The sequence below is a fragment of the Rhamphochromis longiceps genome, linkage group LG14 (genome assembly GCF_057381845.1).
Source record: "Rhamphochromis longiceps isolate RC_006_pf linkage group LG14, R_longiceps_female_GT1.1, whole genome shotgun sequence".
Classification (NCBI taxonomy): domain Eukaryota; kingdom Metazoa; phylum Chordata; class Actinopteri; order Cichliformes; family Cichlidae; genus Rhamphochromis; species Rhamphochromis longiceps.
Window position 1 is genome coordinate 35,216,850 of NC_140570.1, and position 27,499 is coordinate 35,244,348.

At 41.0% G+C, this 27,499-nt stretch overlaps 1 protein-coding gene across 1 annotated transcript; it reads right to left on the reverse strand.

The window, feature by feature from the left end:
* Positions 1 to 115: 115 nt before the first annotated feature.
* Positions 116 to 26,852, reverse strand: bcl9l (bcl9 like). The gene is made up of 9 exons (XM_085429422.1): positions 26,524 to 26,852; positions 12,030 to 12,103; positions 11,527 to 11,928; positions 6,093 to 6,215; positions 5,511 to 5,685; positions 5,344 to 5,428; positions 2,430 to 4,812; positions 2,056 to 2,310; positions 116 to 1,774 (listed from the first exon to the last, which is right to left on the reverse strand). The coding sequence occupies exons 3-9, from the start codon at positions 11,840 to 11,842 to the stop codon at positions 612 to 614; spliced, it is 4,500 nt and encodes a 1,499-aa protein (XP_085285548.1). The 5' UTR covers positions 11,843 to 11,928; positions 12,030 to 12,103; positions 26,524 to 26,852; the 3' UTR covers positions 116 to 611.
* Positions 26,853 to 27,499: the final 647 nt, after the last annotated feature.

Sequence of the window (27,499 nt, forward strand, 5' to 3'; positions counted from 1 at the left end):
CTAATCCAATAAAGATTTTATTTTATATATTATACGACACCCGTGTTCCCTTGTGAGTGTTATCAGATTACATGAATTGACAACACAAGAACCAAAACCATGTTAGAGATCCTTATTATTCTTTTTTAAACTCCTATTAAAACACAGTTATACAGAACAACTGCAAACAATCACAAATTGCATCTTATATACAGCAAGTATATATATTATAATATATATATATATATAATTCCTTTGCACAACAGTTTGGTAGTTGGAGAAAATAAATCAATGATATTAAAACAAATAGAAATTTGAGGCACTCCTCTCCTGACTGCTGCGCTGTTCCCACAACAAATACACACATTTCTGAAATATACACATTTTACAGTTTATATAAAATGGCTTCAAACTTGTTATTGAACAGTGTTATAGTGATTTCATTTTTAATCAGTTGTAATCCTTTTTTGCTCTCTCTTTTTTTTTTTTTCTTTTTTTCTTTTTTTTTTTTTTAAATTCCTCCTTTTCAAAACCACTACAAGAATAACAATGAAAAATTCTGGACACAATGAGAGGGTAACCCAGTGAACGCATTTTTTTTTTTTTATTAAAGAACTGTTTATTGAGCTGGATCAGAATGGCATATTGGTCATACCTCCAGGACCATAGCCAATGGAACTGTCCAGAGACATTCCCCGCTGTCTGAGAGACTGTGGGCCCATCATACCAGACTGTGGATGAGGTGGGGCCATCATGGGACCCTGAGGGGACATTAGTGGGCCCTGGGGTCCAAAGGGTTCCCCTGCAATTGACATGCTTCGCTGCTTAGCCTGCATCATCATAATATTCTGCTGTGCCATCAGATTCTGTTGGTGCTGCTGAGAAGGCATCATGCCAGGTCCATATGCATTGGAGGGATGGTGGAGAAGGCTGTTGGCCATCATGGCTTGTTGTTGCTGGAGTTGCTGTTGGGGCATCAGCCCTGTCCTTCCCATCATATGACCAGGGGGACAACACATGGGGCCCATGCCCCCAGTAGAAACCATACCCCTGGAGACCCCCTGAGGAATGACCATGCTCTGGCGTATTCCACCATGTGAGGGGTGAGGTGGCAGCTGCTGTTCAGCCATCATATTCTGTAGGCTTGCCAAGTGGGGGTTAGACGAAGGGCCACTGCTATGCGGAGGCCCAGAAGAAGACAGCTGTTTAAGGAGCTGCTGTGGCTGCTGGGATGGCATCCCTTGATGTGGATTCTGATGTGGCTCACTCTTAGGGAAATACTGAAGAGTGCTACTCGGCTTATCGGAAGGAATGATGCGGGAGAGATCAAACTCAGGAATCCCTGTGTGAGTGGGGCGTATGACTTCACTTAGATCAGGTCCTTCACCTATGGGAAGTGAGGGAAAAGAGTCTGGTGGGTGAGGGGGGCGTTGGAGAGGATGACCTTTGTTAAGAAGATGTAACTGCTGATGTGGCAGAATATCTTCATTAGACTGAGCGAAATTCTGTGACATGCCTCCAATAGGTGAGTGCATGGGCCCATGTGGTGGTGGCTGCATGCGGGGAAACCCTGCCGTCTGGGGTATAGGCGACACATTGCAGGGCCCCATTCCCTCAGGTGCTCCTCCCATCATGGCAGAATTCATGGCAGGCATGCCCATTTGGTTTGGGGAAGAAAGGACAGGTGCTGAGGAATCGTGGGACAGGTGCTGCTGACCTTGGTTTACAATACCCATCGGGCTTTGGGGATCACTGTGAGGACCAATCTGTGACGTCTGGGGATTACCCATATTTCCTGGTGATAAAACAAGATGAATACATGAAAAACCCATATTATAACAGTTAATAAACACAAATGTTTTCTTAACTCGTTAAAATTACAAAGTATTAACTGGAGCATTATTTTTATTCAAAAAACTCACTACTTTAATATAAATACTTAAACTTTCTTTTTGTCATGTTTTTTCCTGTAATGGCATAGACAAATTGCCTTACATCAGCACAATTTAAGCAAATCCTCCGTTTAACCACTGTAAAAGGTATTTTCTGTCTGTAATGATATCCCTATTTTCATACCTCCGATGCTGACACCAGATAGAAGAGGACGATCTGGTAGCATCTCATCATCAGAAGTAGCGATTGTTTTGATTGCATCATGGTAGAGAGGAGTTGAACTGGGAATTGCGTACTTGGACATTTGAGACATGATAAGAGATAATGGATTCTGAGATGTTGGGACATCGGGAGAGGACGTAAATGGCATACTAGGATTCATTGAGCCTGGCTGGGAAATAGGAGTAGAGCTTGAACTCCTAGGGGGAAGTGATTGGCCTGCAAAAAGAACAATGAAAAAAATTAGTAATCTCACAGCAAGACAAGGAATATCATAAACCTCAGAGAAGCCAATACGGCATCTCTGATGTTTGTTTTGAGCTTGGATTGGAGTCTACCTGTTTCAGTAGAACCACATCCTCCATTGCCCACCATCTTTCCACTGGCTGGACCACCCGGACTTGGAAGTGGTGGTTTAGGAGACGTCCACCCTGGAGAGTTTGAAGCCAGGGCGGGGGACTTCAGTCGTGCAGGGGAGGCAGACGGAGAGTGCATCCCAAGGCTGGAAGATCCCATTACTTGGGGAGACTTCATGGAAGAAGACGAAGGAGTCCCAGCACCAGATGCAGGTGGAAGAGGGGGATGATGCCCAGCAGAAGAAACCTGTGATGGTGACTTCAGCCCTGGAGCAGAGGGGGAAGGTATAAGAGGAGATGGCTCTTGATTGAGGGATGGAGACTTTAGTTGATGAGGAGGAGGCACTGAAGGAGATGTCAGAGGGTTAACATTTACTGACAGGTCAGAGGTTTGCCTAGAACCAAGGTCTGCACCCCTAAGGCCTCCGCCCATCGGCATATGACTAAGACGTGATGTACTTCCCATTTGATTAGGTCCTTGATGATCAGGCCCAAACATCTCTGGGCCACTTTGTTGAAGATACGGTACTTCCATCTGACCTCCAGAAAAATGACCTTGGTTTGGAAACTGATAAGGGCCTTCAGGTCCAGGGATCATTCCTTTATTTCCTCCTCTTCCATTTTGAGAAGCCCTGATTCGTGAAATCTCTCCAGTGCCAAACATCTCCACTAGAGGTCCTCCTCCATGGCCTCCTCTGAGCTTCTGAGACATCATCTGCTGTTGCTGCTGAACATGAATTTGTGGGTTCATGTTCATTGCCATGTGGCTCCCCAGAGGAGAGTCTACTAAGTCTCTCATTGGAGGACCCCCTCCAGGAGAACCCATAATATCACGTGAACCAGGAAAGTCCATGGGATCACCTCGACCGGAGGGTTGACCACGGCCCATTCCTAAATTGGGAAGATCTGGGCCCCCAAGATTATCCATAATTCTTGAGCCCATGTTGCCATGCTGTTGCTGTTTAGCCAATCTATCAAGTTCAAACCTGGAAGCACCCTGCATGTGCCGTTTGTCCATGATGCGAAACAGTTCCTCGCGTGTTAGCAGATGCTCTGAGTCACCTTGCAAGTGTTGTGGCGGCCCACCAGGGTAGCATCCATGGAAGGGACTTCCACCACTTATATTGTTAGGCATATCATCTAGCCAAATCATGCCTGGGCGTGAGGGCCTGTGGGGTCCTAGACCTTCCATTGATAAAACTCCTCCTGGACTACCAGGGAAGCCCCCTCCAGGCGGCCCTCTCGGTCCAAGAAACCTTGGGCCACGGGGTCCCTCTTGCATTTCTATCATTCGTCCATTTCCACCCATTCCACCTCCCATCATATTGGCAGGACCCCATTGCTGATCTCCAGGCTTGCTGTGGTATGGAGGAGGGGGTCCTCTCATCATCATAGGCATGCCCATGTCACTCATGATTCTAAAGTTTTGGGGATGCGGAGAAGGGTGCATCTCCTGTTGTCGCCTCTTCTCCTGGTAGAATTCTTCTTGAAGTTTCCTCCAGGCCACTTGCTCTTGGGTCAGTCCTTCTTGTCCAAGTAAAGGACCCATGTCATCCCCAGGTGACAGATGGTGATGTGGAGGTTGTGGCAGGTTATGATGAGAGTCCATTTGAGGGCTGTCAAGGGCAGGTCCACCAATGGATTGTGTATGAGAAATTATTGACTGCAAGGGTTCTTCATATTTCTTCATATCGCCCATTGGAGCCAAGGCTGATGATAACATATTACCACTACCACAATTTCCAGAGTTATTAGTACCACTGTTACCTTCCTCCAGAATGCCACCCCTATCAGTATTATTATTATTTGGATTGGATGAGTTATTAAGAGCATTGTTGTTAGAGCTTGCAGGGTCTCCAGAGCCTCCACCTGATCCACTGCGCAGAAGCAGCCTCTCTATGTCTCTCAACGTCTGCAGAGAGCGCTCCCTGTGTTCCAGTTGCTCTTTGGAAAGACCATCTGTGTTTCCTTGGCCACCCCTCTGTACTGTATCACTCTGTAGGTGTGTAGCTAGGATGGAGGGACTTCCCGAGGGAGAGACACTAGAAACAGGAAGAGGCATACCCCCTGTGCCTTTCCCATTTCCAGTTCCTGGGTCTGCGCCAGCAAGTGCTACCACGCTTCCTCCCTCTGACCTATGAGTGACAATACTGTTATTGCTGGAAGCTCCGCCAGGTCTGGTCTGAGGGGATTCGTTATCAGAGTGCCCTGCTGATGACGGTGTCCCTGCAGTATGCATCGGACCCCCAACACCTGCAGAGGCTGGCCGTGGAGTTCCACTTTGGGATTTCGGGGTGCCTGTAGGTGGTGAGCTACTGGTATTTAGCTTCTCAGATAAATTAGAAAGCTTCCCTGATGGGTGGCCCTGTGGCAGAAAAAAGGGACAAAGAACACAAGGCTGAACTTTTAAAATGTTATTCCTGCAGTCGCAATTGCTTTTCATATATTTTCATTAGTAGTGTGATCATTTATCAGGCTAAATTATTTTCTATATGTGAACTTTGTCACTTTGATGTGATTGTCTTCTGCTCGTGTAGCCTACATTATCTAGCCTTCATGTATTAAATGGGTAACTACTACTAGTGTGTCTGTCTTCTAGAGATAGACACATCACTAGTATTCATCGCTGCACCTGCAGTTTTGCTGTTTGTTGGTACCAGACAATTAATAGCACTACATACCCTTCTAAGTGTTTTTTTTTTTTTTTTTACAGCAGTCCAAAGAAGTGACAGACAGACAGAAACAGGAACAGAGAGGCATCCGAGATTAAAATAACTAAACAAATACAAAAACCCTTCACACATAGTTTGCACCTGTGGTCTTTAATGTGGAAAACACTTTTACTCCCATGTGGTTTAATCAGTTTAGGAGAAAAAAAGAAAAAGAGATGACTGACCTGCTCCAACTTTGAATGTGGAACGTTTTGCTGGTGAAACAGAAGGATGGAATCAGCCTGCCCTTTTATTACTGCCTCTGCAGCACTGTCAAAAAATAAAATGGCCACTTTTAGAAGCTGATACTCTTAATCTCCATATGAATCATTGACCTGCAAATATTTTTCACCTGTTGGCAAGGTTGGTTGTGAAAACATAGACCACTTGCTGTGAAGCCTGAGGGGGATCTGCTTTTAGCCCTGGTCCCACCCCACATCCCATTGCTGGACCTCCAGATTCGGGCATGGATCCCGAAGTCAAGCGATCAGAGCGTCCCTGGATAGGACCAGCCAGCCCTCGCTCCCCTTAGAAACAACAACAATAAAACAAAAAAATACATAAATAATTAAAAAGCCCCACAGTGGTTTCATTTCTCTAAAATAGCTTGGATTTTTATTTAAATACCAGCAAATTCATGTGGCTACAAGAAATCAACACCAGAGTGCGCTAAAAAAAAAAAACATAGTCCCATCAGTGGAGGGGATAGTAAGGCATTCTAAGCAGACATCTCTATTTCTTAGTGTTTTGTGTGTGCAGGAACTCCAACAGCAAAAGATAATTTATCAACTGAACCTCAGAGAAAATAAAACAGACGTGCTGGATGGAGCGCGCGGGGGGGTCGACTGTTGTGGTCACAGTAACACTATTTCCATATTTAGACAAAAGCAAATGACAGTGTGTTTCACCACTGTGTTGAGGTATTCACACTCACGGTGGGCTGTAGTGTGTGGCTTGTCTTCATCTTCCTCTGTGTCAGGTCCAGAGCACCATTCATCTCCACTGTACGGCTGTTTCTTTTCCAGAACACACCGCCGCTTGCTGCGCATAACACCCTCTAGAGGACAGACAGACACATCCACATTCATGCATCTGTTATACAATTTCCTCTTTACTGTTACAACTAACGTACAACTGTATTTTCCAGAATCACAAGTTAATTAACTAACTTTGTCTGTTCACATGCAATGTGCTTTACTTGCTGAAAGTTCACAGGGCTCCAACTTACAGCTCAGAACAGCATCTCTAATGGCAGACTCACTTTAAAATCATAATATGGTCATAAAAATGGTAAATTGGCTGCACAATGAAGTTGTGAGTAAAATGTAGGACATGTCAATTAGGGATTATTTTTAACTAGAGCTATGGTATGCATCTGCAAGGTACGTTTTAGTAAAAACTGGTGAATCATGAATTAATGTGACCATGTTTAATCCTCTGAGGTTAAAGTAACCATATGTGCCAACCCTAAATCCAATCCTTTGGGAGAGCAGCACCAACCATTGCTAGTAAATGTTGCTTTGCAATATTAAACAAAAACAAATACCCGAATCCCAAATATACTTTGAGATTTAAAATATAGCACTAAATGTGATGTAGATTTATTTTTGCTTTCGTATCCAGCATTTTACATATTTTAAGATGTGACAATGATGCTGTTAAACCATCTCAAACTCTTGTATATTATTTACATTAAAATGTATCCACAACATGAACATAAGCACGATTATTTTGGTGGCTTTAATTCATTTTTGTGGTGTAGGCCTTATATACATCAAACTGTCAATAAAATCCACAGTGTGGGACTAATAAAGGTTATCTTATCTTATCTTATAAATGGATTGTTAGGATTGAAAAAAAAAAAAATGTATAAAAGGTTGAAGTCTGAGCTTTCCACGCAAGTTGAAATGGCTGCGTATTGCTGCTATGTCATCTTAAAACAGTCATGTGATTTGCGCCGGCACAATTGTCGACCCCAGAAGGTTAAATCATTTCTGCAGAAATGCTTCAGCTGCTCTTGCCAGAAGGTGCACATACCTGTTCACTCCCATTCATTTTCTAAGATGAAAAAAATATCATAAGCAGCATATGAAGTCTTTCTGCTTGTGCAAAATTTAAAATGTTGTAAATACTGAACTATGTGGTGGTTCTGGGATCTGATAGGAACAGCACCCGAACACCTCACAAGGTATTCCAGGCATGTCCATCTGGAACAAGAACACAAGATACTGAAAATACACTGGATTATATTCCCTGCTTTCCTTTGACTGATACTTTCACAATCCACATCTGAATTAGTGGCACCGGATTCTGCGCCAATGACTCGATATAAAAAAAATAAATCAATAAAAAAATATTACAGAGTTGGCTTATCAAAATAACTTGCAGGTAAACATTTCACTGGCATTTTAGCTGTATGTACGTCATTTTTTATGTAACTGTGTGCCAACTTTATTCATCTCATCTACAGTGGTTTGAAAAAGTGTTTGCCCCCCCTCCTGATTTCCTAGCACTTTGCATATGTGTCACACTTATGTTTCAGATCATCAAACACATTTTAATATTAGACGAAGATAACCGGAGTAAATATAGAATGTGGTTTTTAAGTGATGATTTCATTGATTAAGGGAGAAAACTCATCCAAACCTACCTGGTTCTCTTTGAAAAAGTAAATCCTGAATTAACTGTGATTAACTGAAGAAGCTTCTCGGATGAGAGGTGAAACATCTTCAAGCAACCTAAAGAAGTCCAAACGCTTTTCTTTCCAAGCTCCTTAGACTACGATGGCCTGGATGACTGAGAACCTTCACAGACAAACTGTGATTATCTACATTTTTTGGAAAGTTGAGTTCAGTTTCACTAAACACATTCAGGCCTGATTACAGGCACACCTGTTGAATCAGGAAATCACATAAATAGAACCTGTCTGACAAAATAAAGTACACTAAAAGATCTCAAAACGCTGCACATCATGTCACTAAAGAAACTCCTGATGGATAGATGTCAGTTACTTTGTTTATCAGGTAAGGGTTACAAAGCCATTTCTAAGGCTTTGGGACTCCAGCCATTATACACAAAGGGAGAAAACTTGGAACAGTGGTGAACCTTCCCAGGAGTGTCTGGCCTACCAACATTATTACAAGAGCACATCAACAACTCAACCAAGAGGTCACAAAAGAACCCAGAACATGTCTCTGTTAATATCAGCGTTCATGGTTCAACGGTAAGAAAGAGACTAGGCAGAAATGGCATCCATGGGAGAGTTCAAGGAGAAAACCTCTACAGACCAAAAAAAACCCCACAAGGCTCATCTCACATCTGCATGAAAGCATCTGCATGATCCCCGTGACTTCTGAAAATATTCTGTGGACTGATGAAGGTTTGAGTCCCACTACATCTGGTGTAAAATTAACACAGCATTTCAGAAAAGGAACATCATACCAACAAAACATCTCGAAGGATAATGTCCAGCATCTGTTTATGACCTCAAGCTGAAGCACACTTGGGTTCTACAGCAGGACAATGATCCAAAACACACCAGCATGTCCACCTGTTAATGCAGGGGTGGGGAACTCCAGGCCTCAAGAGCCAGTGTCCTGGTTTTAGATCTCACCCTGGGTCAACACACCTGATTCAGATGATTAGTTCATTACCAGGCCTCTGGAGAACTTCAAGACATGTCGAGGAGGTAATTTATCCATTTAAGTCAGCTGTGTTGGATCAAGAACACATCTAAAACCTCCAGGACACCGGCCCTTGAGGCCTGGAGTTCCCCAACCTCTGTCTCAACAGCTTAAGAAAAACAAAATATACAGTTTTGAGTAGTTTAGTCCTGGCTAGAATCTGATTGAGATGCTGTGGCATGACATTAAAAAGGTGGTTCATGCAGAAACCCACCGATGTGGCTGAATTACAACAATTCTGCAAAAATAAGTGAGCAAAAATTCCTCCACAACACTGTAAAAGACTCCCTGCCAGTTATCACAAACATTTCAGTGCAGCTGTTGCTGCTAAAGGTGGCCCAATCAGTTATATGGTTAAGGGGCAATCACTTTTTCACACAGGACCATGAAGGTTCTAAATTTTCATTTAGAAACCACATTTTGTGTTTACTTGTGCCATCTCTGTGTAATATTTAAATTTGTTTGATGATCTGAAACATTTAAGTGTGATAAACATACAAACCAAAAATAGGAAATCAGGAAGGGGTCAAACACTTTTCACACTACTGTAAGTGTTGCTTATAAAAACATTGAGCCAAAAAACACAGTTACGATTTTGTGAGAACACGAGCTACTGTGGTTCAGTCGGTCCAAACTGCTGTGGCTGGCCTAAGATTTCCACAAAGAACAGAGAACCAAAAATGGACAGCAAATTCAAAAGATGAATAAATCTCTAGGGGTTAAAGAAAAGATCAGCACACTCTGATCTCTCTGATTACTGACTGCACATGCTTCCAGATAAGCTTTATGACAATTCATTGATCATCTTTTTGTCTTCAGCGTAAAACTACTTCCAAATAAGCATGAGTTTGGGTAACCACACTCCCAACCTATAAAGTTAAAGTGAAAAAGGAAATTGAAATGACAGTACAGACAACCCAACAGCAGAGGGAGGACTGGTACCTTTTTTCAAAGTAGTAGTTACAGATTTATCTAAGAAAAACAGTTACTGAGGCAGTTTTTCACTGCATATTTCAAGGTCTGGCTAATATAACACATGTAGGATAACCAAATGGATCTGAACATTTGTGTTTGTGTGAATGGATAAATGATGACAAATTAAAGGGAAACTTAAATGTTAGTGTTAGTTCTGTTCACCACCATAGCACTGTTTTACTCCTATAGCAGAATCGCAAAGAATCAATGCCAAAGCTGAATTAAGCCGCTCTAGTGGCACACATTGGCACAATACCTTACTAAAGTCCCTGTGCAGACATGGACTCCTCTCTGATAACCTGATAGCGCACAAGAGTCAGTTTCATCACCATTAGGTCGGCCACTTTTCTTTAAGAATCACAACTGCAATTTTCCACAATCTTCATGTACCACTTTCAGAATGGTGCAAGTCTAAACCCATGCCGCTAAATTAACTGGAAGACTCGCACAAGATTATGATCATGTGTGTGTTATGCATCTTAAGTTGCTCAACAATAAACATCACAGTTTAAGAGAATGCTTTAAAAGTATCAACATGAGTGTATAGTTCGGCTTGAGGCTCACGCTTCTAACTTCACAGTCTAACACCAGCCGAGCTAATCTCTAGAAAGATTAAGTTTATTCCATACCTGCTACGTCAGAAAGCAGCAGAAATTAGTTAAAGTTATACCCAAAACTGAAACAAGATATAGCATCTAATTACACCGTGCTCACCTCTTAAAACTAATCTGTCCCACATAGATGCATCTTAATAATTCTCAAGGCATGGCATATCCCATGTGAAGTAGCTATCAAAGTAATCAAAATACTATGGTTAGGAAACTCTTCTCTTATAAAAAACATCACTTGATAAACTGTCAAATTGTCAAAGAATAATATTGCAGTAGTGCTATGGATCAATACTGTGGGTCTGAATCAATCCACCCAATCTTTCATTCTTTCCTCTTAGCCTCTGCTGCTCTATGTGCTGGGACCACACCTCATCCCTGAGTGTTTTTATGTGTGTTTGTGTTAATTATTAATGTATTGATACATTACTGTGTTTGCATATTCATACTGTGGGGACTCTCCACCCTTTTTGGGGTCAAAAAGCAAGTTCCCATAATGCAAATCATTAACTTTGATAAGACAATTTCTGTTCTGTGCATGTGTGTGTGGTGTTTGTGTATGTGTGCGTGTGCAAGGTTCGAGTAATGCACAGGAAGCTCAGATGAGTTTCACAAAACACATGATGAACTCTTAAAATAGCACTAGCAAACAAATGCAAATCAAGCACTTTGTACTGAACCACATGAACAAAAATATTTACACTCATCACCTCCTGTTTTAATAGTATCCTCTCTAGCATTACTAAGTTGTCACAACCACATTAGCTTTCTTGCTCTCAGAGCACTACAGAAACCCCAGATGTTTTTTCATCTGAGACACGTCACTGCTGTGAAGGCATGGCGAAAACAATCAAAAGCCAGGGGGAAATTCTGATGCTTCAGTGAAAGGTCAGGGCATTTCAGCATGAGAGAAAACAAGTTCTTCTGTCCTCGCAGTCCTTGTATTCACTTCCTGCTGTGGAGGAGGTGAATGCACGTAATCTGGTATTTCGGGTAAAGATCTGGCTGATAGGGAGGTAAAGGAAATGAACTTATGCATAATTAGAAGAAAAAAAAAAGAACTCACTACAGAGCACCCTCTATATATCGATACATGTCTTACCCCCTTTGGCATCTGTCTCCAGGACTGGAGGAACAGCATTTCTTAATTCACCAGAGTCAATGGAGACGCTCCGATCCCGCTTGGTTTTGGTTTTCAGCATCCCTCCAGTGCCACTCACTGATTGGCTGCCAACTTTGAGCCCAGGGTTGCTCAGAGACAACTGGCTGGTTTTGACTCCATGGTTGCCCTTTGAACCCAGGTGGGTAGCAGATCCTGGCTGCTGCTGCTGCGCCTGCTGATTTACGCTGGGTATTTGGGATCGGCTGTCACCGGTGACCTGCTTGCCATGACTGGCCAGTTTATTGTCTGGGTGCATTTGAAAGGCTGGTGATTGAGGTGAAGGTCTGGTAAGGAGAACTGCTGGGCTGTTAGTCAGTGGAGTCACATTGCTTACAGGCGACACTGATGGAGAAAAGAAAAGAAAAAAATAAATCAGTGATCAGTATTTTAAAGGCTGGTTCTAGGTTAGGTGTTTAAACCAAACTTAAGCCGTGTTCACTCACCTCATCTCACCTAGACACTCAGCTGACACATCGCCATGCTGGTTTCCAGGATGCTTCACTGACCACACATAGACCTAGGGGACAGTAACAGAGGAATATCATTAGCAGAGGCAGACGGCGACCTTTACAGCTAACACTGTTAGTCATGTGTCCTCAACCTGTGGGTCAAAGTCAACGTCATGAGACAGAAGAGAGAGAAAAAGCCAAAGACTGATAACAGAGTAAGGCCAAAAACACACCGAGGTAACTGTCTCTTTAAGGCAAAGAGTGCAAAACTGAGTTTGAGCTGGGGGAGGGACCCGAAACTCAGAAGTAGCTCAGTAGCAGTGTTTAAGGTACCGCCCTCTTCTAAACACTTTGCAAACCGCAAAAACTCCACCACATACAATGCTGTTTAGCAAAAATCCTGTTTCCCTCACTTAGACACACTCATTCCTGTTTCACACTTGTAGCACAAAACAGATAAACTAACTACTCGATACTAACAGATTTTATTTTTGGACTATTTAGACACGCAACCAAATCTCAAGACATCATCAGAACTATCTACCTTTGCTTTAATGTAATTTAGAGTGACCAAAGATCCCAGGTAATGAGGCCCTAATCATAGACTTTCAATTATTTTCTTTACAGAAAAGGTTAAGGTATAACAACAGACTTTTCCCAAGCAAGAATGAAGCTAAATATTAGTAATGGAGGACTTCAAATCAAATCTGCTGCTGCAAGCTGGCACTCTTTTGACACCACCACCTGCCTATGTCCATAACCTCAAGTTTATGTTTTTAATATCTGCTACTGCAGTGAGCTGTTTTTGGTGAAAAATATTTTATGCATTCTAACAACTAGCTCTAAACAAGCAGACTGAGTTCATCCCATAAAAGATACCTGTGCAGAAAACATTAGTTCTTCAATATTTGCAGGTTTCAAGATTAGCTGGTCAAAAAAAAACAAAAAAAACCCTGTTTAAAATAAATATCTAGGCCAGATCTTTGGCTCACATCAGGCAGATCGCGTGTAAACACTTCTGACTGATGACACAATCCTAGTCAATCAGGTCAGCTGTTCCGCTCCAAAAGAACCATCTGTAGCACTCACTCACCTTCACAGGTAATGGTAAACACAATGCTCCCATTAGTCATTAACCAACACTGGCTCAAGTCAGCACAGGAGGGTGCCTTGTTCACTGGCTGAGGATTTCATCATTCATTAACTCAAACAGGGACAGTCAGACGTTGCAACTGTTGACAAAGTATGACTCACTGCTTTGTGCAACACAAAGGGGAGGCAGACTAATCATATGGTGACAGGCTGACCTTCAAGTGGACACTTATGAGAAGAAAGAGCCGGCTAAAATGAATACCTGTCTAGTGGTTATCAAGCCAACTCTGTCATTTATGCTACTGTTGGCATGTTGAGGGGAATCAAGGCAATAAGGGTGCAGCTTAAATTGGAAAAAGTGGAAGAATTGAAGAGTCACCGAAGTAAATCTTGTGTTTCACTTGAACACTATAAACAGTTCAGCCTCATGCTGCCATTATCCACCACTTCTTGCAACATGTATGGATGTCTACTGTAATGTTCTTTGTGAATGGCTGCTTGAAAATGAAGCCTGTCTCAGAGTGAATGGAGAGAACTGAGTTTATATTACATTTGCATGTTTAATATACATCACATTTGTTTTTGGTTTTTTGCAACAAAGATAGCGATGGTGGAAACGCTCAACTCGAATCTTCAAAATGGGACTTTACAAACCAAGGATTTACATCACAGTGGCAGTACACACTCTGTACTGCTATTTGTGTCTCTCATTTGTTCTCCGTTTTATGCAGGAGATTGGCATGCATCTCCTCTCCAAAACACACAAAAAAGCAAAGCAACATAGGTGAAGTAAAAATCAATGTTATTAATGTGGTCTTATATTACTGCAAGAGCAATTAAAGCTTCCTACTATGGTGGTAACCCTTGTGGCTGCTGTGTTTTTTTGTTTGTTTGTTTTTTTGACCTGCCAGGACCCACCTTTTTTCTTTTTTTCTTTTTTTAAATATACACAAGGTGCATGTTTTAGCAAATCTCAGAAAGCTATTTGGACTGAAGCAAAAAAAAAAAAAAAAAAGCCTTGCAATTTTATATATTGTTAAGGATTCAGTGTATACATGTGTGGCTTTACATTCCTGTGCATAGAATTATATAGAATCAGACAGTATAGAAGTATACTGACTGTAGTTAACTGCAGTGAGTTTTGGTTGGCCTGATTGTTTTGGAAAATGCTCATCTACTGGGATTTAAACACACACCTGTCTTCAGCGTTCATAAAGAAGGGTCAGAAGAAGAGGAAACTATTCAGAGGGCGACAGTTCTCTGAAATTAAATGCCTTGTTGATACCAGAGGTCAGAGGGGAAGGGCCAGATTGCTTCTAGTCAACAGGAAGGCAACAGTAACTCAAATAACCACTCGTTACAACCAAGGTATGCAGAACAGCATCTCTGAACATGCCTCAGATCTGGAAGGACTACACCAGTTGCCACTCCTGTCAGCTATGAATAGGAAATGAGACTGCAATGTGAGCTTGGGCTCACCAAAACTGGTCAATAGAAGACTGGAAAAACATTGTGTAATAAAACAAGTGTTGAATTCTGCTGTAACATTCAAAAGGTGGGATTAGAATTTCTAGATGGAATGAAAGCAAGGATCCTTTCTGCCATGTATAACTTGTTCAGACTGGTAGTGGTGGTGTAATGGTGTGGGGGATATCTTCTTGGAACACCAATTGAGCATTGTGTAAATTCTATAGCCTACCTGAGTATTGTTGCTGACAATGTCCATCCCTTTATGACCACAGTGTACCAATCTTCCTGCTTCCACCAGGATACAAACCATTTGCCAAGGCTTAAATAATCTCAAACTTGCTTCTTGACTTCATGAAATGACATGGCAACAAGTTAACTGTATTCAAATGGACTCTATAGTCATCACATGCTAATACAATAGGGCATCTTCAGGATGTGGAGGTACAAGAGATTCACATCATGGATGTGCAGCCAAACAATTAAAATAGACCAAAAGAACCAAAACATTCTCAAGAGAAATATTTCCAGCAACTTGTTTATTCTAGAAAGCAACAGGGGTCAAATACTGACTTTATTTGGTGTCATCTGCATTGATTACATGGTGACCTCACCACACAAGCATAATATTTTTAAAAGTCAAGCTTGAGATATGATAAAGTACTTAATTATGGTGACATTTGAAAAGTACAATAAATCAGATCAACCTGACATCTGTGCAATTAATGAAATAAAGTAAAAATCAAATCCCTATTCATTTAATTTCTGTCAGGTTTGAAAATTCTATCTAGCCGTCTAGCTTTTCTGTTCATGTTGACAAGATTATAGCTCTCCATCTGGTCACACAGACTGTGGCTTTCCTGATCAAATACGGTCTCCTACAGTTATTTCTGGTGTTTTCAAATATGGTGTTGTCATATGCATCTCAAATTCTAAAATATTGGCCCTTTAATGAAAGATGTTGATAAATTTTACACCCAAGTTGAAATTGGATAAGACTCAGCCTCCCATAATGGGTAAGAGCAGAGATGATGGAGTTTCATTATACATTCAATTAAGATTCAAGTCTTAAGTGTGCTAAAGAACATGCTGACACACTCTGGAAATGTATATAGACCAATATACTCTAGCCTCTAGCTCGTTATGTAACTGGGGAGTGCTTCTTTATAAATTGCACATTACCAAACTAATAAATCAGCCGTACTGACCAATTACATAGCCCCCCAAAAATAAGAAACTAATGCAGAAGTAACTTCAAAAGCTGCACAAATTGATACACTCTATGTAGCAATTCAGATACATGTGCCTCAGTAAATGACAACACACTACACTGCTAGCACACAGCACAAATGCAAGCATAAGGTGCATAGTGGTGGTGGTTGGAGGTGGGGAGGGGGGTTACAGGCCTGAGTACTTCATTGGCTGACTGCAAAAAGTATGCTCAGCCTTTTGAAAAGTCAACTGACACACACACACACACACACACACACACACAGTTTTATAGTACGCACTGTTTGCATACAGTACACCAGGACACGTCATCATGATGTAGTTTGTTTTTGTGATGCAACAGTCAAGCTGTCAAAGAAAGAATTAATACAGAGAACTAAATGTATATTTCTTGGTTCAAAATGGGGATTTTGGGTGGTGACACAAAATTAAGCATAAGCAGGCATCAGCTCAGAGATTCCCTGATTATATTGAGAGAGATGCTGCAACATATGTTAAAAATGACTCTGTCGCATGGCGGTATAAATAGTTACAGGGCCCTGCCAACTTCATAGTTAGCACATGCAAAAGCTAATGCGGTGACCGTGCACTGGGTTTCAGCTTGGTAGTTGCTCCTCAACGACTCAAGATTACACACAAGTACATGCACTTTCCTTTCTAATGTTGTGGGGGGGAAAAAAATTTAAAAACCCAAAACTAAAAAGGCATAATAGTACTCATTTTACACTTTCCATAAAATACAACAGTAATTAAAGAGAAAAGAACACTTTGGTACACAATCAAATAAATTCTTTCAGCATCTAAATATCCAAATCATTCACCCAACTTTGAAATTCTGCTATTCATTAACAATTCTGCTCAGTCATCCAAGAATGTCAACAACTAAGTCTGTCTAGGCAGCTATTTAAATGAAATGCTCACTCAGTGGACTGATGGAGACTGACAGGAAGTGTGTCTATATTTGAACTGCCTCTTTTCAAATATGCCAGTGTTCCAAGACTCTGAAGATCCCAGCTTAGTTTCAACTAATGCACTCTGTTATACTGCAATACTGCCAACCAGCCTACCTTTATAAAAGCTATAAATTTCAGCTTTTGTTTAACCTGTCCTCGTACTGTAGCTAATAGAGGAAGTCATTTATAGTGTTGATTTGCATCAAAGTAATGTGTTCATAATATTTAGCAAATGCTTGTGTATGCAAATAGATTGAGTAAAATATTATAAACAGCTCTTATGTTATCCCCAGCATAGGAAATGTACATGCCAGCAGCCAGGGGGGTAGTACTTCATAAATGGCATCTCTTGTTTAAAGTTACAGATATCCATGAAGTCATGCGATGCATACTGCAGCCTATGACATTGCATGCCACTGTTTCCGAGCAAGACAGATGAGATGATAACTTTACTGTAAAGACTGTTGCCTTTGGTTGCGAGAACAAAAGTTATTGTCTTGCGCCAAGCAGAGCAGGGTGTGTACAATTAAAGGATTTATACTCATGTGCACAATATTTACTGAGTTAACTTGAAGTATCTACTTAAGACAAACAAGTTCAATTGGTAACTGTTGATTAAATGGAGATGATTCAATTTTCCAAATACGAAATGTAAAATAACATCCAATGATGTACAGTATCAACCTCACTCATACACTGTAAATCTCTCGGCGTAGTTTTGTATTATGAGCACATTCACTACCAGTTACTAAGTTAGAGCAGCTGCTCATTCTAGCCCACATTAAAACTTAATCCTCAGGAGCCAGTTCATAAAAGTTTGTCTTGTGCACAAACCAACATTTTTCCATTGCTTTTAAAGGCAAGTGTCAGCTGGACACGTGCTTATGCAAAAGCGAGGTCTAATGTGGTAAGGAAAATGTTCCCCATTTGACATTTGCACAACTTGTTTGAGAAGCAAATTCAGTTTGAAAATTGGATCTTGTCCAGCTGCGTCCAATTTGTGCTCCAAACAAGCAAGGGGAATAATTCAATGAGTTTTAAAATCCACAACACATGATGTTTACATGTAAAGCCAATATATGCAAGATAAATGCACATAACGCAGGCCATCACACTCACACATATGCTCTTACATTCTTTCAGAAATTGAGGACAGTATAAATTCTGGTTTTTATTTAGATCCTTGTGTTTGCTGTATCAGCAGTTGAGCCGCTGTATTACTACTTTTCACCTGTTGTGTTCACGTGCCCAGAAGATTTAACACACCACTGCAAACGGCCACAAAAGACACTGTTGCCACGGTTCTGCAAATTCTACAAACTTCTGCTCCAGCTGATTTTCAGTTTCAGTTTATTCCAGATTAGGCAATAAAAACACAAGGTTGGGCTTGGGAAAAGATGACTGGGTTAAAATACAACCCTTTCAATAACGTTAGCCATTTCTTGGAGAGTCTGGCAGAAAGCCTCAATGCAATCTTTACCCATGTGCAGCCCTGCAAGGTCACGGAGAGAACTAAATACGAATACACAGTGCTGCTCTGTTGATCACCAGCAGTAAACAGAGGCCAAAGTGTTTAACAGTACTAATGAATGAATAATGTGTGTGAGGCAAGAGCACATACAGTTAAACTGACTTTTTAGACATTAGCTGTTTAACAAACTGCATTTGCACTTGGCGCCAGTCAAAATGTAGTCTAAGAGAAGGAAACCAAGTTTAATGTGATTTGCCGCTCTGTGCTCCACCTTACAGCAAGGTCACGGCTAACACAACCTGTGTGACTTCACATAACATCGCTTCTGTGAAGGACTAATTCAACTTAAAACCTTGCAAAGGTCTAGAAAAAGGGGAGGTTAGAAAGTATAAATGCAAGTTGTAAGGATCATGTCAGTAACTCTTTTGGAAGTGGAAATGATTACTGTGGCTTCTCCTAATGATAGATTCTCTCTTCAAATAAATTCCCACCAAAATACATAGACTAAATCTAATCATCTGTCCATATTCCTTTACAATAACTGGATTTAAAGTATTTTCTAATATGTTTTTTTTGTATGTTGTTAAGTTAAATGTGTGTCACAAATGTGGGTTAATGTGGCTCCAACATGCACAACTCCATACACAAAGGTTGTAAACAAGCCCCAAATTGTCACCCTTATCACCACTAACCGCTTTCCCCAGAGTTAGACACGGTGTCTCTTTCAGAAGATTTCTATTGGTGAATCTACCGGTGAGCTCTATAACGGGCCGTGAAAATTTTTATTAAAAGTGACATAACCCAGACAGCCTTGAAGGCATTTAATTGAGAATGTGTAAATAACTATGACACCCAATCATTACAGTGAAGGAGGGGGGTGCAGGAACAGTTTGACTGGGACATACTGTGATGATGTTTGAAATAGTGAAATTGATATAAAAAGAGGAAAAAAATATTGCAGATACAGATAATATATAAAGTGTTACTGTGGATAGCAAAGTATAGGATTTCCAAAATGCATAAGATTAAGTTACTAGAATAGCTTTGCATTATTCACACATCAAAAGTACTATTTATTTATCCTGCTCTGCAGGTCCTCAATTCGTCTAAGCTCTCAACCAAGCTGCAATTTTAATTCTCATTAAACGTTTGATTGGCTACCTCTCAAAAATGGAAGGTTTGAACAGCAGATGGGTGGGACTATCGCGTTCAGCATTAGGTGACCTTTTCATGATATTTACTCTCTTTGATATCATACACTTCCAATAGTAGAAGAAAAACCAATGAAGAAGCAATATATGGAGTATTTGGAGAAGTCTGAAATCCAAGCTTTTGGCTCATAGAATTACTTCTACATATGATGACTTCATTATATTAAACTTTGGTTATAATAAATAGTTTAATATGGGCACTCGCCATTGTAACAGTGTGCCAAATGGCCTGTTAACATCCCCTTTGGCAGCAAGAATCCATTCTGGACGACACAAAGAATCCACCAAGCTATCTTTATCCTGTCTTCCTTCTCTCACCCCAACCGGTCGCAGCAGATGACCCCGCCCCTCCCTGAGCCTGGTTCTGCCGGAGGTTTCTTCCTGTTAAAAGGGAGTTTTTCCTTCCCACTGTTGCCAAAGTGCTTGCTCATAGGGGGTCATGATTGTTGGGTTTTTCTCTGTACCTATGAAGCACCTTGAGGTGACTTTTGTTGTGATTTGGCGCTACATAAATAAAATTGAATTGAAATCTTCTTACTGCTTTCTCCTGGTTTGTGGAGAGTTTTTTTCTTCTTCAGTGTTTGGACAACTACTTAAGGGAGCCTAAGGTGCTGATTCCTGGAATAATTTGAGAAGTCATTATATTTATAACATTGGCCTACACTAATGGCAACTGTGAAAAAGCCATAGCTTTAACAAAGCATGTAAGAATGGAAATCTTTGTAAACACTGTCACAGAGTGACAGTGAAAGGGGTACCCATTCAAGACTGTGCACAATAAAAAAAAATTAAAAGAAAGGCTTCTCTAAAATTTTGCAAAGTATAACTCCTTTTTTACTTGATGCCTTTTGGAGTCATGTTCCACCTATCACAACTGATACTCCAATTAAATGTTGGACAATTAAATGCAAAAAGAAAGAAAAAAAAAAAAAACAATCAAAGGGACGACACAAAGCTGAAAGGCAAATACAACATTGCTTTGTCAGCCTCCAGCAGCCAAATTGATCTGCAAGCCATGCAACTTTAGAAAATTAACAGGGATGATGATAAGTGCTCTCTTAGGCTTAAATATGTTGAATCAGCCATCAAGTTCCTGCCAATTTTCACTAAAGAAAAAACCAAATGTGACCAGTAATGTCAAACTACTTTTGAGTGACAGCGATCAGTACATGTTAAATCTCAGCCTTTAAACTTTCTCTAGTGAATGACATTTCCAATTTTGCAAGCTTCTGCTGCAATACAAACCAATTTAAAAATGTGTTCATATACATATTACCCACTTGGGTCTCAAACATTAAAAGGTTATTTAATTGGAAATCACTATCCATATCTGATGATGAAAAAAAAAATGGCAGCATATCATCAAAGAAACTACTGATAATGTTCAAAAAGTTAAAAAAAAAAATGTAGTGGTGATGTCGCTGATTTGTGTGTGTTCTGCACAGAGAAAGTCAGATTTCCCATTTTTGAAGGACAACATATTTTTGCCATATGGCAATGCATGCAAAAAAAGGAACAAACAGAACTTATTCAGAAGTTTGCCTGGAGGAAACAGGGATAAATGAACACTGCATTTTTGGAATTTCTGTTTAGAGCTCTCCCCAATAATTCATAAACTCCCCATTTATGAATTACTGACCATATTCAATGATATTGGTATGTGTTTCTTTCGGTTTATAGTCTTTGCTGCAAAAGTCTTTCCATTCCTCCTCCTGCCCTTATCTCCTGTTAAAAAAAAAAAAAAAATGAGGATACTGCTTGTCTAACCTTTGATTAAAAGGGGAAAAAAAATAGACGTGTTTACATGTGGAAAAAGTTTATCCACAGATTTTAACTCTGTGCTATTCAGTGCTGCATTCTCAACTGTCACTCTGCTTATAGTACTTCTAGCAGTAAACTGCAGTGCATTGTGGGACAGCGCACAGGTGACAGGCACTGTTGTGGCAGATTGCCATGGAAACAAAACATGTCACAGCACAGTATAAATATAGACTAACCATGTGCAGAGCAAAGGTCCTGCAATAGTGCAAAGGCTACAAAAAAAACAACAACTGTTCACTTCAACGGAAGTTGTCTGAAGACAAACACTTCCTCTTTTGTATTCTAACTTACCGTGATGTAACAAGTAACGAATTATATGGGGCAAAAATCATATGGATTTTAAATAAGATGTTTAGCCACCACATGCTGCAAAAAGAGCTCCGGTGCATATTGACGTTGATTCTTAAAGTCTCTGGAACTCTACTGCAGTGATGCAAGACAATTCTTCCAAAAGATACGTCTTCCCTCTTGATGATAGCAGTGGTAATACAAAGATCTTTCATAAGCATTCAATTGGACTGAGGTCTGCTGAATGCAAAGGCCAAATGATATGATTCACATAATTTTCAATGCTAAACCCATGAACATGATGCTCTCTGAAGGAGGGTAATGTCATCCAGGAAAAAGCCACTCCCATCAGGATAGGAATGTTTCATCATAGGGTAAAGGTGAATACTCTGAACATGTTGTATTGCTTTGCAGAACCACTTTCTACAAGGACAATTATTCTACAGAATAATAGAGCAACCATCCCTATCAATAAAAGGAATGCAAGAGTTCAAGTCTTTCCTTTAACTTGTCTCCCTTATGTGTACAGATACACATGTGCAAATGTATAAGAATCCAGTTATTATACACACACCGAAGGATTTCTGCAGCACTAAAATTGAAAAACCCCAAAACAAAGCTTTAGAGTTTGAATAGTTTAGCAGTTAATGGATTAGACCATCTAAAGAACATTAACAGGCATCATCTGAGTAGTCAATGGAAAACCAAGTTACTGGATGATAGATGCATTCAAATAACAGCCTACTGTGTACAAGTAACTTGTAAAACTCTAAAACATTTGGTTAATGCTTTGAAGAAAGCTAAATTCATGTAGAGATAAGAGAAGGTAGTCTCTGCTATTTTAAGCTTTTGGTTAGTTTGTAAAATAAAGATCAAGTTTCATTTTCTCAATCTGTGAACTCAGAACTGTTTTGTGTATTGCAGTTGTAGAAAGATTAATTTCATGGATTGGCTGGTGATAATTTTGAGGTAGGTGGAGTATTTGTTAGCAATCCCCTGCTATGCTGCATTGCTGCCTTTTGATATAACAGGCCTAACTGAACAGTGACAACAGGAAGGATGACCTGAGTTCATGTGCCAGAGACAGGGTGGATATTTCACATGCTTGATTCACGTGTAGTCTGAGCTGCTAATGCCTGGAAATGTAAACATTTCACACGTAGATCAGACAAAGACCTTCACAGTTTGGAAATCTTTTCATGGTTTTCAATTTGCAGTTTTTCCTCAGCTCATGGATAAGGAAATTCTGGGCTCATTTTGTACAGAGGGTCAAGGGTTGTATCCTTTCCAGCACATTCTGGGAAGAAAGCCAACTGGAGCAAAGAAAAAGGCTGAACTGCAGCCTCAGTATAGACAGAAGGCAGGCATTACAGCACAGAAGCAGCTGGAAATGGAAGACTGAGGGACAGAAGCCATTCAGTGTCTAGCTGAACACACATTTCCCAGTCTGTGCAACCAGACACAATGTTTCTCCATGCAGGTCAAAGACGATCTAAATGAAAATAAGTTTTATGCAACAAATATCATGCAGTATACAATAACATCTAACTTTTTAGATCTGTTGAATTCCTTTTAAGGGTGTCTGAAGGATTGCACTCTGTGGCAGACAAAGACACAGACTGATGGAGTCAGTCATGTCATTCCTGATATACTTCTTTGACCTCCGCCACCTGGTAAGCAGGTGGTGCATCGTAAGATAAAGTCTCGGTGGATAAGTCAGAGCAGTCGCGTGGAGGTCCACACAACTCTTACACTCACCATCTTGATGATAAGATTTACCCAAAGAAGAGTTCAGTCATTCAGAAGAAAGGCAGGCAGGTAGTAGACTGGTACTCATCTACACTGAAAGGAGACGGTTGAGGTGTTTTGGAAATCTGAGTAGAATGGCCCCTGGTCACCTATTAGAAGAGAAGGAGAAGACTCGGGACAAACCCAGGACACCCTGGATTGATTGAGTCTCTCTGCTGCAACAGTCTTGATGTCCTCCCAGAAAAGCAGAAAGAGAGGTGGCCTAGGAGAGGGAGGCCTGGGCATCTTTGTTTAGACTACTGCCCCCAAAAAGCCAAACTTAGATAAACAACAGAAAATGGATGGTAACAGAACGCAAAGCCAACTGGTGTCCCTCTGGAGACCATTAGAAGATTTATTCCCCAAAAAAGCAGTGAACCAAAAGTATACACTAAACAAAACAAGACCTTAACAATTTACCCTTTAACTAAATTAGTACACAGAAGTTCTAGAATGAGAAACTTTAAAAAATCTTATCACTACAACCTTTAGCTGGTCAGAGGTAGAAGCAGAAAGGTGACTGTCCAGAGAAGAAAGAAAACCCAGAGGAAAGTCCACCTGGATTAAACAAGCTGATGTGTAAATACTGGACTCAAGGTGGGAAATTACCTCCAGATCATCTAAGCTTTTGCACATGTCTGGCTTTTGCTGTCTAAATTATAGTAAATGTTAGATCTGGCTAAAGTTCAAGAGTGATTGGAAAAGGAAGCATGTAAGCTCAGCAATGATGAAGCGTGGGAGCACTTCTGCAATTGGTTTTGTATCACAAATACTTAGTTTGATTAAAAAAATATCTTCCTCTTTAAATCATCCAGAATATCACTGGCCTTATAAACTATGTTTCTGCATCAATGCAACGATACAGTTTAAATCATCTAACCTGTAGTTGCTTCAAATTCCCCTGTCACGTCTAAGCGGCATCCCAGGAAAGGACTAACACCTTCACACTCACTGTTGTTATGCTGTGCAGAGTTCAAATGGCATTGTTTTCACCTGACCGGACAAACTAAAGTTAAAGAGCCTGAATGCACAGCTCTGAATGTGCCTGGTGTGAGCAAGGGGTATTGATGTCATTTGAGAGCTTTGAGAACCAGCGCACACTGGTCAGTATGATCCACTGACAGGACTGTATGCAAAACATGCAAAAGATAAGCACAGAGAAAAGGCACAGAAACAACAGCTCTGTGACATTAACGTGAACTACACACCTGAGTCGTAGTGCACTTTCATTTAGACTGAGGATTTGCCCAGTTTTTCCCCTACTAGTCTATAGATTCTGGTACTAAAGTGTCTTAGTATATTCAGTGGTGTGGAAATGTTCTCAATGTCACATTATTCTTTCATAGCTCACCTTCGCAGCGCTCCCTGTAACTCACCCCAAAGTTCTCAGATCACCTAACCAGATAAGAAACACTTTGTCAGCAGCTCACCAAATCTGTGTCTGCTTGAACGCATTCATTCAAATCAACTCTGGACTAAAAGGGAGACAGGAAATAGACTTTTCATTCATGCCTAGAATATAATCAATGAATGCATACATGCTTACTTATGCTTTCTTTCCTTTCTACTGTTACAGAAAGACTGCCAAATCATCACTGGCGCTGTCACTTGTTTTATGCGTGTGCTTCTAAGTGTGCCCGAGTACCAAAACGTCCATGTATTTTGTCAAGCGCTGCGCATGTAGTGAAAAACAACACCAATAATATTTCGTTCATTATGCCCTTACATAGTGGATTAATTGCCTTGCACAAGATTTCCATCATTATCCACTACAGCCTCATTTAGACAGCCCCAAAGGACAAAACACATTTAAAAACAAAAAAAAACAGGCTTCAGTCAATGAAGGTCTACAGGTAGGCTGTGGACTAATCTTCAGGTAAAGACATATATAGCATTTTTTTTTAAAAAGGAAAAGAAAAGATGCTGAGAGATGTTTCACTTCCAATGGAAAGAAACACAGAGGGTACTGAAGCCCTGAAAGACAATTCGGATCAAGTTGCAAACTCTGTTAGGTGCTATATATAGCTCACCAGGATATTGTAGATACACACACAGCATGAAGTGCCAGTGCACACATGAGCAGAGGCTATGTACCAAAAAGAGAAAAGCCTTAGTATGAAGTAACTGCTTTACTGTCACCCCATATTCAACAGGCTGAACTGGCAGGACCATGGGATGCTATAAGTTTTATACTTGAGATCAAGCACACATGCATACAGAAATATATATGACATATGCGGACATACAGAGAGAAAGAGAGAGAGTGGTGAAGATAAACAGGTGAGGGGCAAAGAGTGTGTCCCTAAACAATTATGCAAACACTTGGCACCCTCGTCAACGCAATTAGCTATAAAACTAGAATTGCCGTTGTGTTTTTACCATGTCACGCCTGTTGTAATTGTATTAATATACAAATCTTGTTATAACACGCTACTGTAGCCGTTGTGTAACTGAATCACAGCGCAGCAAGCGTGCCTATTAAAGTAAAAACATTTTAAAACAATGGTCATTTTCCTAAATTAAAATAACGCTGAATGGGGTAACAGTAAAGTGACAGACAGTAATAGTTGAGCAGCGGGGATATTAGCGGCATGTCGTGCTCTACATGCCCCCGCTGAGCCTGTGTTTAAGTGACAGGTATCGTTACGCAGCCTGTCACCCACTGAACACGGTTTAGCTGTTTAGCACAAAAACCATTCAAATGCAGCTTTGGCTTAGACTCTCAGATTAGCTAGCGGTCAAATTTACACATCTGCATTAAAGTGTCCCCATCGGCACACGGGGACCAGTGAAACATAAAGTTGGCCAAGCACCGCATTCTTGTTAGGAGAATTTAAGGACACATGCCCTGATGTGAACCCCAGCCAGAGCTCCTGAGTGGAGACTTGGTGCGCCAGCCAGGTCCACGGGCTAACTTAGCATGCTAATTCATGTCTTCGCTAGGCTACTTGCTCGTAAGCTGACGTTGCCGTAGCACACATCTGCAAGCGAACCAGTGCTAGCTAATGGGATTTGAACTTTGTTATTGGCTTGCTAGCGACCCGAAGACTTCCTAAAAGGAAGGGAAAGTTATGCGGGTCCACACGTTACGAAGACAGCTCCGAAATATGTGCGAACAGCTAGCATGTCTCGGCAGTGACAGTGTTTTGAAATGCTGTGTACTCTACCCCATTTGGCTGCTGTCTGAGATCAGAAGAGGCCGATGTCAGGACTGACGGCCAATCGACATTCCCCGGAGTGGCCGCCACCGCTTGCTCCGTCCGCCGTAACACTGCGCAAGATGGTCCCGATCCTGCTGTTTGATAGGAAAAGGAGCTGGTGCAGTTTGACGGCGTTTCGGGTGATGATTAATAACACGCCGTGTCTAGGTTGAAGTTTCGGTGGAAATCAGAGGACGCGTCACCTTGCAGCGGTTCATGACTCCCACTATTCAAGATGTAGAAGGGCAGGACGTTGCATTTCTCTTCGAGTCCATATCACTCCCAGTCGCTGACAATAATTAGTGTGGCCACACGGGCATCCGTATGTCACTATGCTGATATGTCATGCTGGACTTCTGTGCTGTCCGAGGGTGGATTGCTTCCCTTTCTCTTCAGATTATCTGAATATTTATATTAATTCGAGATGATACTGATGTAAGATCCCTGAAATAAAATTTTGATTTACAGATTTCAAGTGCACCAAGCGATGAAATCCAAGAATCACTCAATCAGTTAAGTGTTTTATTTCCATTTGATAAGACCTATGCCGTCTTGGAAATCACCATTTCCATCTCAGCTCCCACACCACTTTCCTAATGGACACCATCGTGCAGTAGAAAACTCTGATTTCATCCACCCACTGCATAAACAGTTAGAAAGAGATGTTTAGTAACTGAATGTTTGGGAGAACCATTATAAAGTTGCTCAGAGTGAGGATCCAGTTGTTGCACTGTTAAACCCTTCATCTTTTTTCAGTTGAATGCTCCCTCTAGTGGTTTGGGTAGCAGAAGTAGGCTTGGTAAAACTGCCTCAGGTGAACTTCGAGGCATTTCTTCCCGAAAGCGTTGCTAAACTGAGATTGGACTTCGGGTACTTTCATCAAGAAAATAGGGGGTTATATCCAGGAGTAGCAAAGGCATCCACAATTTCCCCGTGATGGTTG